At 42.5% G+C, this 17,291-nt stretch overlaps 1 protein-coding gene across 1 annotated transcript; it reads left to right on the top strand.

The window, feature by feature from the left end:
* Nucleotides 8,519–15,101, top strand: APOBEC1 (apolipoprotein B mRNA editing enzyme catalytic subunit 1). The gene is made up of 5 exons (XM_018048507.1): nucleotides 8,519–8,614; nucleotides 10,162–10,189; nucleotides 12,027–12,424; nucleotides 13,169–13,287; nucleotides 13,934–15,101. The coding sequence occupies exons 1-5, from the start codon at nucleotides 8,599–8,601 to the stop codon at nucleotides 14,090–14,092; spliced, it is 720 nt and encodes a 239-aa protein (XP_017903996.1). The 5' UTR covers nucleotides 8,519–8,598; the 3' UTR covers nucleotides 14,093–15,101.

Consider the following 17,291-nt stretch of genomic DNA (forward strand, 5'->3'; position numbering starts at 1 on the left):
TGGTCATAGCAAACACCCTCTTCCAACAACACAAGAGAAGACTCTACACATGGACATCACCAGATGGTCAATACTGAAATCAGATTGATTATATTCTTTGCAGCCAAAGATGGAGAAGCTCTATACAGTCGACAAAAACAAGACCAGGAGCTGACTGTGACTCAGATCATGAACTCCTTATTACCCAATTCAGACTGAAACTGAAGAAAGTAGGGAAAACCGCTAGACCTTTCAGGTATGACCTAAATCAAATCCCTTATGATTATACAGTGGAAGTGAGAAATAGATTGAAGGGCCTAGATCTGATAGATAGAGTGCCTGATGAACACACAACATAAGATCAGGTAAAAGTGAAAGTGTTAGTTGCTCAGTCATGTCCGACTCTTTGCTACCCAGTGGACGCCATGGACTGTAGCCCGTCAGGCTCCTCTGCCCATGGGATACTCCAGCAAAAATAGTGGAATGGTTTGCCATTTCCTTCTCCAGGGGATCTTCTTGACCCAAGTATTGAACCCGTCTCCTACATGACAGGCAGATTCTTTACCATCTGAGCTACTAGGGGAACCTGCAAGTTCAAGTGAGAACACAGCAAAAAGCCTGTGTCTACCAGCCAGTAAGTTCTCACCAGAACCAGATTGGTTGGAACTTTGATCTTGCACTTCTAACCTTCAGAAGTCTGAGAAAATAATTTATAGTTTAACCCACCCATTTTGTGGTAGCCCTAGCTGAGTGATATGTAATATCCATATGAACAAAAGTCAACTCTGACTCTTAACATCACACCACAAACTCAAATAAATGGATTGTAGACCCAATATAAAAGCTAAAACCAAAACTACGAGTACTAGAAAATATAGCAGAATATCTTCATGTCGTTTGAGTAGGCAATGACTTTGTAGACAAGATCCAAACAGCACTAACCATTAAAAAAAAATTGATAAATTGAACTTCTCCCAAATTAAGAACACTTATTCTTCAAAAGACACCATTAAGGAAATGAAAAGTCAAGTCAGAGACTAAGGAAAAAATACATACAGATATATATGCAGATATATACTAAAGAAAATATATATACAGAAAACATATATACACATATGACAAAGGAATTGTAAATAAAATATGTACAGAATTCTTACAAATTAGTAAGGAGGTAACAATAAAAAAAGGACAAAACACTCAAACAGGCTTCAGAAAAAAAGACATATAAATAATTAACAGGCACATGAAAAGATTCTCAACATCATTAAGAACCAGGGAGATGCAAATTAAAATCTACATACCCACAGAAATCACTGCAACTAGAAAGGCTGACCAAGTGTTGGGGAGGACATCAAACGACTCGGATATTCATTTCCTCCTGGTCGGAGTGTGAAGTATTATAACAGCCCAACAATTTTCTTAAAAGTTAAATGCTTATCTATTTGATCCAGTGATTTTACTCCCAATTTATTTACCCAAGAGAAGAAAATAAAAAAAGGTTACACAAAGAATTGTACACAATGTTCACATCATCTTTCTTCACCATAGCCTAAAACTGCATTAGCCTAAGTCCACCAAAGGATAAAGGAATAAATAAATTGTAACAAAACCCTATAATGGAATTCTAGAAATAGAAAGAAATGAACCGCTGATACACCTAATTACGTAGATCAATTTCACAATGTAGTTGAGCAAAAAATGTGTTGATGAAAAATTAATCAGTTCATCCAAGAAAGAATTGAAAAATTTTATTGCAGACAAATTTGAGAATTATAACCCAGGAAGCTCTGAGAACTGTTCTGCTCATTAGAAGCTGAGACACAGTTCATGTAAGTTTTTTGAAACAGATGGCTATATGTTAAATGACAGTTTACATAATCCAGATTTAAACCCTATTGAGGTGGGTCCCGTGACAAGACCAAGAAGGAATGTTATCTTTTAAGGAGTTCTCTTGTTGATGCTAGGATTTGCAGTTTATGGTTGAGCAGATATTCCTGCCAGTGGGGGAGATTTTGTTCATGCATAATGTAGATACACAATTCACAACGTGGAGAGGGGTGAGGTCAAAGGGTAGAGATTTTTTTTTTTAATTTATTTTCATTTTCAGTTGCCCTGGATCTTTGTTGCCGCACGTGGGCTACTCTCTAGTTGTAGTGAGTGGAATCTACTCTTCACTGCATTGCTCAGGTTTCTTACTGGGGTGGCTTCTTTTGTTGCAGAGCTGGGGCTGTAGGCACTTGGGCTTAGCCATCCCAGGATTTGCGGAATCTTCCTGGACAACAGATTGAATGAACCTGTGTCCCCTGCATTGGCAGGTGGATTCTTATCCACTATACCATCAGAAAAGTCCCAGAGAAGAATTTTTATGTTTAAATTTTTCTTCTCTTGCCATAAATGTGAATTTTATTCTACAAAAGCAAGCATCAAAGGTTGATTGTGAGATTCCTTTTGAATGAAATTATAGAGGAATCCAAACTAAGCCTTAGTGATAGAAACATTAGTGGTTGCCTAGGACGAATGGCAACCCACTCCAGTGTTCTTGCCTGGAGAATCCCAGGGAAGGGGAGCCTGGTGGGCTGCGTCTGTGCCGTAGCAGAGAGTCGGACACGACTGAAGCGACTAGGCAGCAGCAGCAGCAGGACTGGGAGTGTGGAAAATTCTGAGAGAGACGGGAACACCAGGCCACCTGACCTGCCTCTGGAGAAACCTATATGCAGGTCAGGAAGCAACAGTTAGAACTGGACATGGAACAACAGACTGGTTCCAAATAGCAAAAGAAGTATGTCAAGACTGTATATTGTCACCCTGCTTATTTAACTTCTATGCAGAGTACATCATGAGAAACACTGGGCTGAAGGAAGCACAAGCTGGAATCAAGATTGCTGGCAGAAATATCAATCACCTCAGATATGCAGATGACACCACCCTTATGGCAGAAAGTGAAGAGGAATTAAAAAGCCTCTTGATGAAAGGGAAAGAGGAGAGTGAAAAAGTTGGCTCAAAGCTCAACATTCAGAAAACCAAGATCATGGCATCAGGTCCCATCACTTCATGGGAAATAGATAGGGAAACAGTGGAAACAGTGTCAGACTTTATTTTTGGGGGCTCCAAAATCACTGCAGATGGTGATTGCAGCCATGAAATTAAAAGATGCTTACCCCTTGGGAGGAAAGTTATGACCAACCTAGATAGCATATTCAAAGGCAGAGATATTACTTTGCCAGTAAAGGTCCGTCTAGTTAAGGCTATGGTTTTTCCAGTGGTCATGTATGGATGTGAGAATTGGTCTGTGAAGAAAGCTGAGCACCAAAGAATTGATGCTTTTGAACTGTGGTGCTGGAGAAGACTTTGAGAGTCCCTTGGACTGCAAGAAGATCCAACCAGATCATCCTAAAGGAGATCAGTCCTGGGTGTTCATTGGAAGGACTGATGCTGAGGCTGAAACTCCAATACTTTGGCCACCTCATGCGAAGAGTTGACTCACTGGAAAAGACCCTGATGCTGGGAGGGATTGAGGGCAGGAGGAGAAGGGGACGACAGAGGATGAGAAGGCTGGATGGCATCACCGGCTGGATAGGATCACTGACTCGATGGACATGAGTTTGGGTAAACTCTGGTAGTTGGTGAAGGACAGGGGTCCTGGCGTTCTGTGATTCATGGGGTCGCAAAAGGTCGGACACGACTGAGTGACTGAACTGAACTGAGGACTGGGAGTAGAAGGACTGACTGCAAACAAACATGAAAATTTGGAGCAGTGATGACAAGCTCAAATATCTTGATTATGGAGTGATTACAAACGTATATGTTCATGTATTTTTTTTTAATGTATAACAGGAACAGGACACTGACCTAAATTGAATATTTATATATTTTTAACTGGAGTAAAATTGCTTTACAATGTTGTGTTAGTTTCTGCTGGACAACAAATTAAATCAGCTATCAGTTCAGTTCAGTTCAGTTGCTCAGTCATGTCCAACACTTTGCGACCTCATGGACTGCAGCGTGCCAGGCCTCCCTGTCCATCACCAACTCCTGGAATTTACTCAAACGCATCTCCATTGAATCACTGATGCCATCCAACCATCTCATCCTCTGTCACCCCCTTCTCCTCTTGCCTTCAATCTTTCCCAGCATCAGGGTCTTTTCAAATAAGTCAACTCTTCCCATCAGGTGGCCAAAGTATTGGAGTTTCAGCTTCAACATCAGTCCTTCTAATGAACATTCAGGACTGATTTCCTTTAGGATGGACTGGTTGGATCTCCTTGCAGTCCAAGGGACTCTCGAGTCTTCTCCAACACCACGGTTCAAAAGCGTCAATTCAAAAAATTAAAAAAAAAAAAAAGGGTCAGTTCTTTGACATTCTACTTTCTTTATATTCCAACTCTCACATCCACACATGACCACTGGAAAAATCATAGCCTTGACTAGACGGACCTTTGTTGGCAAAGTAATGTCTCTGCTTTTTAATATGCTGTCTAGGATGGTCATAATTTTTCTTCCAAGGAGCAAGTGTCTTTTAATTTCATGGCTTCAGTCACCACCAGTGATTTTGGAGCCCCCCCAAAAGTGTCTGTCACTGGTTCCACTGTTTCCCCATCTATTTGCCATAAAATGATGGGACCTGATGCCATGATCTTAGTTTTCTGAATGTTGAGACTTAAGCCAACTTTTTCACTCTCTTTCACTTTCATCAAGAGGCTCTTTAGTTCTTCTTCACTTTCTGCTGTAAGGGTAGTGTCATCTGCATATCTGAGGTGATTGATATTTCTGCCAGCAATCTTGATTCCAGCTTGCGCTTCCTTCAGCCCAGCATTTCTCATGATGTACTCTGCATAGAAGTTAAATAAGCAGGGTGACAATATACAGCCTTGACGTACTCCTTTCCCTCTTTGGAACCAGTCTGTTGTTCCATGTCCAGTTCTAACTGTTGCTTCCTGACCTGCATATAGATTTCTCAAGAAGCCAGTCGGGTGGCCTGGTATTCCCATCTCTTTCAGAATTTTCCACAGTGTATTGTGATCCACACAGTCAAAGGCTTTGGCATAGTCAATAAAGCAGAAATAGACGTTTTTCTGGAACTCTCTTGCTTTTTCCATGATCCAGCGGATGTTGGCAATTTGATCTCTGGTTCCTCTACCTTTTCTAAAACCAGCTTGAACATCTGGAAGTTCATGGTTCACATACTGTTAAAGCTGGCTTGGACAATTTTGAGCATTACTTTACTAGCGTGTGAGATGGGTGCAATTGTGTGGTAGTTTGAGCATGCTTTGGCATTGCCTTTCTTTGGCACTGGAATGAAAACTGACCTTTTCCAGTCCTGTGGCTACTGCTGAGTTTTCTAAATTTGCTGGCATATTGAGTGCAGCACTTTCAGAGCATCATCTTTCAGGATTTGAAACAGCTCAACTGGAATGCCATCACCTCCACTAGCTTTGTTCGTAGTGATGCTTTCTAAGGCCCACTTGACTTCACATTCCAGGATGTCTGGCTCTAGGTGAGTGATCACACCATCATGATTATCTGGGTCATGAAGCTCTTTTTTGTACAGTTCTGTGTATTCTTGCCACCTCTTCTTAACATTTTCTGCTTCTGTTAGGTCCATACCATTTCTGTCCTTTATCGAGCCCATTTTTGCATGAAATGTTCCCTTGGTATCTCTAATCTTCTTGAAGAGATCTCTAGTCTTTCCCCTTCTATTGTTTTCCTCTGTTTCTTGCACTGATCGCTGAGGAAGGCTTTCTTGTCTCTCCTTGCTATTTTTTGGCACTCTGCATTCAAACGGGTATACCTTTCCTTTTCTGCTTTGCTTTTCGCTTCTCTCCTTTTCACAGCTATTTGTAAGGCCTCCTCAGACAGCCATTTTGCTTTTTTGCATTTCTTTTTTTTGGGGATGGTCTTGGTCCCTGATCAGCTATGTGTATGCATATCTCCCTCTCTCTCGGGCCTCCTGCAGTCCTCACCCCATCCCTCGCCTCTAGGTCATCCCAGAGCACCAGTCGGAGCTCCCTGCGCTGTGACAGCAGGTTCCCGCTGTCTATCCGTGTTACACATGCTGGTATATTTATTTCAAGCCTCCTCCCAATTCATCCTGTTATGCCCTTCCTCCCTGCGTCCACGTGTCCATTCTCTGCATCTGCATCTTTATTCCTGTCCTGCAAATGTGTTCATCTGCACCATTTTTCTAGATTCCACATATATGAGTTAATATGTAATACTTGTTTTTCTCTGGTAGCTCTGGTGGTCAAGAATGCTCCTATAACATGGGAGACCTGGGTTTAACCCCTGGGTTGGGAAGATCCCCTTGAGAAGGGAATGGCAACCCACTCTAGTATTCTCGCTTAGGAAATCTCACAGACAGAGAGCCCAGCGGGCTAGAGTTTATAGGCTCCCAAAGAGTTGGACACAACTGAGCGACTAACACATCTGTTTTTATGACTTACTTCACTGTGTATGATAGACTCCAGGTCCATCCACAGCTGTACAAATGACCCAATTTCATTCCTTACTTTTTTTTTTTTTCTTTTGTAGAATGTATTTATTTGTATTTTTGGCCGTGCTGGATCTTCATTGCTGTGTGAGCTTTTCTCTAGTTGTTGTGGGCAGGGGCTTCTCATTTCGATGGCTTCTTTTGTTGGGGAGCAGAGGCTCTATGGCCCATGTGCTCAGTAGTAGTGGCTCCCTGGCTCTAGAGCACAGGCCTCAGTAGCTGTAGGGGCATGTGGGATCTTCCAGCATCAGGGATGGAACCCATGTCTCCTGCACTGGTGGACAGATTCATTACCACTGAACCACCAGGGAAGACCTCTGCATACCTTTTATAAAAGTCTTTGGACTTCCCTAGGGGTCCACTGGTTAAGATTCTGTATTTCCACTGCAGCGGTTGTGGGTTCAGTCTCTGGTCAGGGAAGTTCTGCATGCCGAGAAGTGCAGCCAGAAAAATAAATAAATAAAAGTCTTTCAGATTGAGACCAGTTGTATAATTCAGGCTGATCTTACCGCAAGATTCATACCTTAGTCAGTCTGCAAAGTTTACCATGCTACTGTAAGGTAACGTATGTTGTACACGTTCCAGGGATCAGTTCAGTTCAGTCGCTCAGTTGTGTCCACCTCTTTGGGACCCCATGGACTTGGCTCCCGAAGGACCTTGAATTATGATGTGGCACTTCTGCCCCTTCTTCAAAACTATCGCCTGCCACTCCAAACATCTGCTTCATCTTGTCCAGCTCCAGCTTGATTTTGTGATTAAGAAAATCTTATGTTTAGAGCTTAGGCGTAGGGTTCATAGAATTTGAGACTTAAAGTACAGGGGCTGTAGTTCTGAGACCCTGTGTTGTGCTTAGTTGCTCAGTCATGTCTGACCCTGCCACCCGATGAGCCTGCCAGGCTCCTCTGTCCATGGGGATTCTCCAGGAAAGAGTACTGGAGAGGGTTGCCATGCCCTACTCCAGGGGATCTTCCCAACCCAGGGATCAAACCCAGGTCTCCCACATCTCAGACTGATTTTTTACTGTCTATGCCACCAGGGAAGCCCTAGAGGGAGCCTTAGGTCTTGAGGGTGACCTCAATTCTGGGAGTATGTTTGCTCAAACCCAGAGGAGCTGAACTCAGAGTTCAGGCAACAGGAGGAAATGGCAATAGGAAGTACAGTATTCATTTCTTCAAGGCAAATAAGGATGCGGAAGTGGATGGGGCCATACACTTAATCTTCGCTTCATGAAGCAAGAGAAATCACCTGAAACTTGTTCAGTTATAATTCCCTGACTCAGAGACCAAAGTTCTTTTGATTTTGCATGTATAATGCCCCTCCCCTTTCCAAGAGAATCTGGGGTGAAGAGCAAAATAAGAGGAAGTTAGAAATTAATGAATAATGGCAGAAGGGCAAGGCCTCGCTGTTTCACCACATACCAATGAAAACCTTCAGGTCACAGAACCAGGCCAATTCGCTCCTCCCTTTCTTCTTCCTCTCTTCTCTCCAGTAAACAGCAATGTGTCAGTCTTGTTTTAACTTTAAAGGGAGATATCCCTACATTCATTCTCAGTGAATTAGGCTACAAGATTAATTACCTGCACCATAAGCTTTCTATCAACCCCACCAACTGCGCTCTTCATCTGCTCCCTATCTGTACAGTCTGTTGTGGTCGTTGTTCAGTCACTAAGCCGTGTCCGACTCTTTGTGACCCCAGGGACTGCAGCATGCCAGGCTTTCCTGTCCTTCACCATCTCCCAGAGTTTCTCCATTGAGTGGTGATGCTATCTAACCATCTCATCCTCTGCCACCCCCTTTTCCCTTTGCCTTCAACCTTTCCCAGCATCAAAGTCTTTTCCATTGAGTTGGCTCTTCACATCAGGTGCCCAAAGTATTGGAGCTCCAGCCAAAGTCAGAGTTGGTTTCTTTTAGGATTAACTAGTTTGATCTCTGTGAAGTGACTTAGCAGCAGCAGCAGTTTGATCTCTGTACGGTCTAGATACCTAGTATCTGCCTGAGACTCAGGAATGAGTCATCCTCTGATCAAACAGGTGGCAGTGGTCACACCTGCAGAAACTATGTTTGGGCAGGTTGCTGGCAGCAGCAATTAGCACAATATAAGTCCAGAGGAAAAAGTCCAGAGACAGAGCACCATGGCTTCTGACAGAGGTAAATGGTTGGGGGCCCGAAATCTCCATATTCTTGAAAAACTCCAAAACTCTGTGTGTGCTTGCCTTTATGTGTGTGCGTATGTGTCTGGTTCATGCTCGTATTCATGAACATTTTCCAACTTTCCTATTTATTAATATCTTCATATTATTGTTAAACAGCAGTTCTTCTTATTGGTGGTGTTGTGATCATTAATACCACCTGTTCATACTGTAAATGACTTTGATCAGATGACACTGAAGCAATGCTTGTTTCACCATAATAAAAAACTTAAGTTAAAAAAATATAACTCCTAGATGAAATTTAAGACAGCTGAAGTTCTAGCACCAGGGCATGTTAATGGCTTATTTAAGGTTCCATTACTGTTAGAAAAATTCGTGGGGAAGGAGGAACACCAGGTGGTAGAAGGAAATGATTTTCAGATGAGGTGGGTTTTGAACTTGGTCTTGAAAGGGCAGAATTTTGGTTGGCAAAGAGAAGGAGATTCCCGTTTGACTGACACCAGGAGTTTAAGAGAATTTTCCAAAGACTGTTTGTGGACTATAATGAATGAATTGATTAGGCGACAGAAGAGTTTTTGGAAGCAATCAGCAATGTGATTAGAAAGCAAATTTGCTTTTTTTTTTTAATTGGACTATAGTTGCTTTACAATGTTGTATTAGTTTCAAGTGTACAGCAAAGTGGAAGTTATATGTACACGTGTGTGCGCTCCTTGTATAGGTCATTACAGAGCATTGAGTAGAGTTCCCTGTGCTACGCAGTGTAGATCCTTACTGTCTATTTTATATGTAGTCATGTGTATATGTCAATTCCAGTCTCCCAAATGTATCCTTCTCCCCACCCTCAAAAACAAATTTGAAGACATATTGCTGAGAGCCTTGAATGCCCAGCTAAGGAAATTGAGGTTGATTTTTTTTAATTTTAGACTTTTTTTCTTTTCCATTATGGTTTTTAATAGTTTACTGTGTATTTTTTTTAATAAGACAAAATATTTGGAGAATTTGTGAATAGTATGCGTGCATGTTCAGTTGTGTCTGACTTTTTGCAGCCCCGTGGACTGTAGCCCACCAGGCTCTTCTTTCCATGGGATTTCTCAGGCAAGAATACTGGAGTGGGTTGCCATTTCCTCCTCCAGGGGATCTTCCAGACCCAGGGATCAAACTTGAGTCTCCTGTGATTCCCGCAATAGCAGGCGGATTCTTTACCACTGAGCCACCTGGGAAGCCCTGTGAATAACATGGAGAAGACTAAAACAGTGCTTTAGACACATTACTTGGCACTTGATGCCTTTTTGCGTGTGTTGGCTTTTGATTTTGGCCACACCATGAAGTATGCCGGGTCTTAGATTCGAAAGCAGAGATTGCACTCCTGCCCCTGCAGTGCAAGCAGGGAGTTTTAACCACTGGTCCACCAGCGAAATCTCAAGAGAGACTCTTCCAAGTGCATTTTCTGATATGATTTGTGGATTTAGAAGAATAGGGCCTTTTTTCTTAGTGGTTCGATTTGTACATGGGTGTCACTTGACATGATCATCTCTTGGTCAACAGGTCCTCCAGCGGGAGATCCCACATTGAGGTAAGAACTCTACTATCACAGTGCACATTTAATTCAACCCAGAATAGATGAGCATGTAGGAGGGGGAGGACTGCAATTTCGTTATTGCTCCTTTCCTCTTTTCTGATGCTCCATTCTTTGTTTTTGTAACTCCATTCTTCATGCTTACTATTTCTTCTTGTGTCTTCCCTCCTGTGCCTTTTGGTTTCAGTTGAAAAAAACTATCTTCCAGCTCTCCTTTGTTATTCTCTTACTATTGTTTTTCTTCCTTTAAATCACAAGTTTTCATAGAAATTAGTGAAAACTTCAGCAAACTGGTTTGTCACTTTGATCTTCCTATTTTAAACCCTATGCCCATTTTCTAGACCTTTAAAAATTTTTTTTTAATGTTACCATGCCACATAGTTAGGGAGATCTTAGTTTCCCAATCAAGGATTGAACCCAGGTCCCCCAGCAATGAAACAGCGGAGTCCTAACCGCTGGACTGCCAGGCAATTCCCCAGAGCTATTTAAAAACTGCATTTATTTTTAACTGATTGATGATTGCTTTACAATTATTGTTTCATTTCTGCCACACATCAACATGAATTAGCTATAGATGTACATGTGTCCTTTCCCTCTTGAACCTCCCTCCTGCCTCCCACCCCATCCCACTCCTCTAGGTTGTTAAAGTGCCCTGGTTTGCGTTCCCTGAGTCATACAGCAAATTCCCTTTGGCTATCTATTTTACTTATGGTAGTATACACACTTCCATGTTATTCCCACCGTTCATCTCACCCTCTCAAAGCTTCCTCCCCGCTGCCCTCATCCCTAAATCTGGAACAGAGAGATTTGTCAGGGAACATATTATCTCTTGACAGGTGGAAGGATTACTCTATAAAATAAATTAAGTGATCCTTTAGGAATGAGTGGAGAATGTGAGAATGTAATAAACTTATGACTCAACCATATTGCAGAGTCCTTGGCATAATTCTGAATTTTCCCTGAGTCATAACTTTGACCCACAGAGAATGTTATGTCTAAAGATGTCCTCGAGAGAAATTTTAATTTCTTTCTTCTGAGGAATTAGTAAACACAGAATTGAATGTGGAAGAATCCCGAGGCTAAATTACTTTCTTCTCAGAGTTGGTAATTGACTCCTGTTGGCAACTTGAGGATTCCACACCTGAAAAAAAAAAGAAAAAACTATTCCACTGAGGAATAATGAAGATTTAATGGGACAGGTCACCTCTAAGTGTGAGACGGAAAGTTCAGAGGGACTTCCCCGGCAGTCCAGTGGCTAGGACTCGGTGCTTTCACTGCCAAGGGCCCAGGTTCAGTCCCTAGTGGGGGGAACTAAGATTCTGCAAGCTGTGAGGCCAAAATAAATAAGATTAGAATATAATAAGAAAACTTTAAAAGAGACACAGAGACATATTTACACCTGAATTCAAGACTACCAAACAGCGGTATAGAGTGGTAACCCAAGAACATGAGTTGGGAAAAACCTCTTCCCTGTTTGTGAGAGAAACTCTGATAATCCAAACAGACCTCCCCAGATAACTTTGAGATATAGAATAGAAAAAAAAATTCCTGAGACGTCATGCTTTAGGTTTGCCTGATAGAAAAGGAGAAATTATTTCTGGAGAAGAAGTTATTGTTGTTCAGTCACTAAGTCGTGTCGGACTCTTTGCGACCCCATGGATGACAGCATGCCAGGCTTCCCTGTCCTTCATTCTCTCCCAGAGTTTGCTCAAATTAGTGTCCATTGAGTCGGTGATGCTATCTAACCATCTCATCCTCTGCCACCCTCTTCTCCTTTTGCCTTCTGTCAAATGATGACATGACGACATGGGGGGGGGTGCTTTTTATATTTCAGGAGAAGAATTGAACCCTTGGAATTTGAATTCTCCTTTGACCCCAGAAACTTCTGTAAAGAGGCCTATCTGCTCTATGAAATCCAGTGGGGCAACAGCCGGGACGTCTGGCGACACTCGGGCAAAAACACCACCAAGCATGTTGAACGCAATTTTATAGAAAAAATTGCTTCAGAAAGACATTTTCACCCATCCATCAGCTGCTCCATCTTCTGGTACTTGTCTTGGAGTCCCTGCTGGGAATGCTCCAAGGCCATTAGAGAATTTTTGAATCAGCATCCTAATGTGACCCTAGTTATTTACATAGCACGGCTTTTCCAGCACACGGATCCACAAAACCGGCAAGGACTCAAAGACCTGTTTCACAGCGGTGTGACTATCCAGGTCATGAGAGACCCAGGTGAAAACAACAAACCAAGAATCTTAGGTGTTTATAAGAGGCTGTGGTGGTGGTGGTATGTTTCTAGGCCAGGAGCCTGGATTATCCCAGCCTGGAAGTCTCAGAAGTGAAAGTCCAAAGTAGAATAAAAGCCCACTTCTGAAATTCATAGCAAAGAAAGCATCAAAGAGATGGCTCTTTTCCTTGCTCCTTATTTATTTTGTTAATTAATTTATTTATTTTTGGCTGTGCTGGGTCTCCGTCACTGCGTGAGCTCTTCTCCACTGGTGGTGCTCTGGCTTCTCACTGTGGTGGCTTCTCTTGTTGCTGGGCAAGGTCTCTAGGGTGCTCAGCCTTCAGTAGTCGTGCCTCCCGGGCTCTAGAGCGCAGGCTCAACAGTTGTGGCTTTCGGATCAGGGACTGAACCATATCTGCTGCATTGGCAAGTGGATTCTTTACCACTGAGCCACGAGCAAAGCCCCCTCTGTACCATCTTACAATAATCCTTTTGGGAAATGTCCCTGGTGGCTCAAAAGGTAAAGAATCTGTCTGCAAAGCAGGAGACCCAGCTTCTACCCCTGAGTCAGGAAGATTCCCCTGGAGAAAGGAATGGCTACCCACTCCACTTCTTTTTAGGGATGCTGGAAGAATCTAGCCCTTCCCCAGCAGAAAATAGGCCAGAGGGATTTCTATACGGTATATTTTTAAGTTGGATTCAACTTTCTGTTCTATGTGTTAAATGAACCAAGATTTGTGTTTCCTTAGAGTATGATTACTGCTGGAGGAATTTTGTCAACTACCCCCAGGGGAAAGAAGCTCACTGGCCAAGATATCCCCCTCTGTGGATGAACTTGTATGCACTGGAACTCTACTGTATCATTTCAGTAAGTTACTGCAATGGACAGATTCTGATGCAAAAAGAAGCATCTTTCTTCAAAGTTCTCTCCTGATTGTTTTAATATGTGCTCTTCTCACCATCACTTTGCCATTTATATTGAGATTTAGTCATTGACTTATCTTTTTAAAATGTGAGAGCAAGACAATGTCTTTGTGGCAAATAAGAGGGGAAGGGAATGGATAAACTGATCTAAGATAAAGGTGATGGTCAACTCTTTTGTGATCCCATGTACTGTAGCCCGCCATGCTCCTCTGTCCATGGGATTTTCCAGACAAGAATACTGGGGTGGGTTGCCATATCCATCTCCAGGGGATCTTCCCAACCCAGGGATCAAACCTGCATTCCCTGCTTGGCCAGCAGATTTTTTACCACTGAGCCACCAGGAAAGCTCAAGATATAGGTGGGCTCCATAATTAGATTTAATCATCATCATTACTGTTGTTACAATACATATTGGTTACACTGAATTGCAGATATCCTTCTTTTCCTTTTTGAGGCATGTCATCTTACTGAAGGAATGTAGGTGACCAATTTGTAGTCTCTTGCAAGTAGTTCAGTGGTCTTCCAAATGATGTTTTAAAATGTTCCTGGCATTAAGAAAACTATTATTCTAACCTATTTTTTAATTTCAGGGTCTCCCTCCCTGCTTACAGATTTCAAGAAGATATCAGAATCAGCTCAGAGTGTTCAGACTTATTCCTCAAAATTGTCATTACCAAATGATTCCACCCTGTATCCTTTTAGCGACAGGGATGATACAACTTCCTGTGACTTGGAGATGGATAGAATGAATTCTTGTGTACATACTGTTTCATGAATAGGCACTGATGACCCACTAAAGAGTAAGCACCATTAGAATTGAGATATATTTAGATATTTTTGTATATTTCTATACGCTAACAGCAAATCACCTGGAAAGGAATTAAAGGAAACAATTCCATTTGCAATAACATCAAAAACAATAAAATACTTAGGAATTAATTTAACCAAGGATATGAAATAATTTAACCAAGGATGTGAAAGATCTTGGTACATGGAAATCTATAAGGCACTGATGAAACAGATTGAAGAAGACACAAATAAATGGAAAGATATCCCATGGTCATGGATTGGAAGAGTTAGTATTGTTAAAAAACATCCCTACTATGCAAAGCCATCTATAAATTCAATGCAATCCCTATCAAGATTTCAAAGGCATTTTTACAGAAATTTTTAAAAAATCCTAAATTTTGTATGGAACAACAAAAGATCCTAAGGGCCAAAGACATCCTTATACACCTGAAGGAAATGAAATCACTTGCATGTTCCTTGTGGTATTGTTTACAATAGCCAAGACACAAAAATAGTCTAAGTATACGCCAGCAGATGAGTGGATAAAGAAGATGTGGTATACTGTGGTATCTATATACACAATAGAATGTTACATAGCCATGAAAAAGAAGAAATCCTGCCCTTTGCAACAACATAGATGAAACTTGGAGGCATTTTGCTATTTACAATAAGTCAGACAAAGACAGCTACTATATGATCTCACTAACATGTGGACTCTAGAAAAACTGAACTCATAGAAAGAGAGCAGGTTAGTGGTTACCAGGGGCAGAAGTAAAAGTTGTCAGAGAGTACAAATTTTCACAGTGTTTTTTTTTTTTTGCTGAGCCTAGTGGCTTGTTGGATCTAAGTTCCCTGACACAGGATGGAATCCAGGCCTTTGGCAGTGAAAGCACAGAGTTCTAACCATCAGGGAATTCCTGGGCAAACCTGCGATTATGAGACTAATAAATTCTGGGAAGGTCAAGTATAGCATGATAGTTATAGTTTGTACTATATTGTGTACCTGAGATTTTCTAAGAGTAGATCTTAAAATTTCTTATCGCACACAAAGAAGTGTAACTATGTGAGGTGATGGATGTGTTCAGTTCAGTTCAGTCGCTCAGTCGTGTCCGACTCTTTGTGACCCCATGAACCACAGTACGCCAGGCCTCCCTGTCCATCACCAACTCCCGGAGTCCACCCAAACCCATGTCCGTTGTGTCGGTAATGCCATCCAACCATCTCATCCTCTGTCGTCCCCTTCTCCTCCTGCCCACAATCTTTCCCAGCATCAGGGTCTTTTCAAATGAATCCGCTCTCTGCATCAGGCGGCCACTTAGTTAATTTGGTAATCATTCTGCAACATATATCAAGTCATTACCTTGTACACTTAAATTTATGCAATATTATATATCAATTATGTTCAATAATACTGGCGGAAAGATTTTAAAAAACAGAATATAGAAGTTCTCTTTAGAGAAAAAAAATTATTTTTGCTTATTTATTTATTTGGCTGTGCTGAGTCTTCTTTGTAGCATGTGAGATGTTTGGTTGTGGCATGTGAACTTTGAGTCGTGGTATATGGAATCTAATTCCCTGACCAGGGACTGAACCTGCACCCCCTCCTTTGGAAGCATGGAGTCTGCACCACTAGACCATCAGGGAAGTCCCTATAGAGATTCTCATAAGCAGCAGTATCACAGATAGTATTATCTACTGCTGTATCACAAATTTCCCTACTACTTTGCAGGCTTAAAGTAACAGTGAGTATTTATGATGTCCCCATTTCTCTGGGTCAGGTATTCAGGAGTCACTTGTGTGTTGGTGGCTCAGGATATCTCATGAGGTTGCAGCCAAGCTGTCAGCCAGGATCGCAGTCATCTCTAGACACGACTGAGGCCACAGAATGTGCTTCCCAGGGGGCACACACGTGGCTGCAAGTGGGCACCTGTAGGTGGTGGTGGGGTCTCAGTTTTTCACCATGTAGGTCTCTCCATGGGTTTCTCTGGTGGCTCTGTTGTAAAGAACCCACCTGCCAGTGCAGAAGATGCAGATTCGATCCCTGGGTCAGGAAGATCCCCTGGAGAAGGAAATGGCAACCCACTCCAATATTCTTGCCTGGAGAATCCCGTAGACAGAGGAGCCTGCCAGGCTACAGTCCACGGGGTTTCAAAGGAGTCGGACAGGACTTAGCAACTAAACAACAGCAGGTATCTCCACAGCGCTACTTAAATGTCCTCGTGACACAGTGGCTGGCTTCCTACAGAGCAAGTGGCCTAAGATGGACCAAGGTGGAAATTGCCAAGTCTGAGAGTCATATAGTATTTCTTCTGCAGTGTTCTTGGGTCACACTGGCTAGCCATGATTCAGTGGTGGAGCGGGTGGGGCATTCAAGGACCTGAATCCCAAGAAATGAGACTCAAGAGAGGCCATCTTGGATTTGACATGTAGGGTCTTTGGCTGTGACTTCAAGCTAGATAATGACATGGAGCCAATTTCTCAGAAGATGCTAAAGGGAAACACAGGACAATCTAACTTCTGCACATTGTTGCTGTTGTTTAGTCGCTGAGTCATAGAAAAGGGTTATTTCTCACTCCCTTTGCAGTCTAATGTCACTTGGGTAAATGCTGTTTCTCCCTGAAGTAACTCAGGGGCCTCGGTTCCTTCCATCTGGTGACTACACCATCTCCTATGGCCTTGGAGTCCTCTGTTGCGTTCTCTACATCAGCTGGCTCACAGGAGGTGGAGCGGGGCAGGGGCCACACAGAGAAAGAAAGCATTTTGCAGTGTGAAAGGTCTTTTTCAGAATCAAGGACTGGAGATGGCAAATGTCACTTCTGACCTTTGCAAAGGTCACTCAGCAAAGATAAGACCAGCGGCCCCACCTAGCTCTAAGGGTGGCTAAGAGACAAGTCCAGACATGCGCCAAGGAAGAAGAGGAAATGTTGAACACATGATGTGTTTGCATAACAAGGACGCTAGGAAACAGAAACCGTTTGCAATTGGCCAGGGTCAGATAAGCAACACCATGGCAGAAACGAAACTAAAGAGAAATGTGCTCTTCCCCTCACCGCCCCCAAAGAATGCAGGGAGTGCCAGGAAGCAGTAAGCAACATAGGATCACTTTCCATAATAGGGTCAGACTGGTTCAGTCTGGCTTGCCTTCCTGGGATGGCATGG

Source organism: Capra hircus, chromosome 5, assembly GCF_001704415.2.
Source record: "Capra hircus breed San Clemente chromosome 5, ASM170441v1, whole genome shotgun sequence".
NCBI classification, from domain to species: Eukaryota; Metazoa; Chordata; class Mammalia; order Artiodactyla; family Bovidae; genus Capra; species Capra hircus.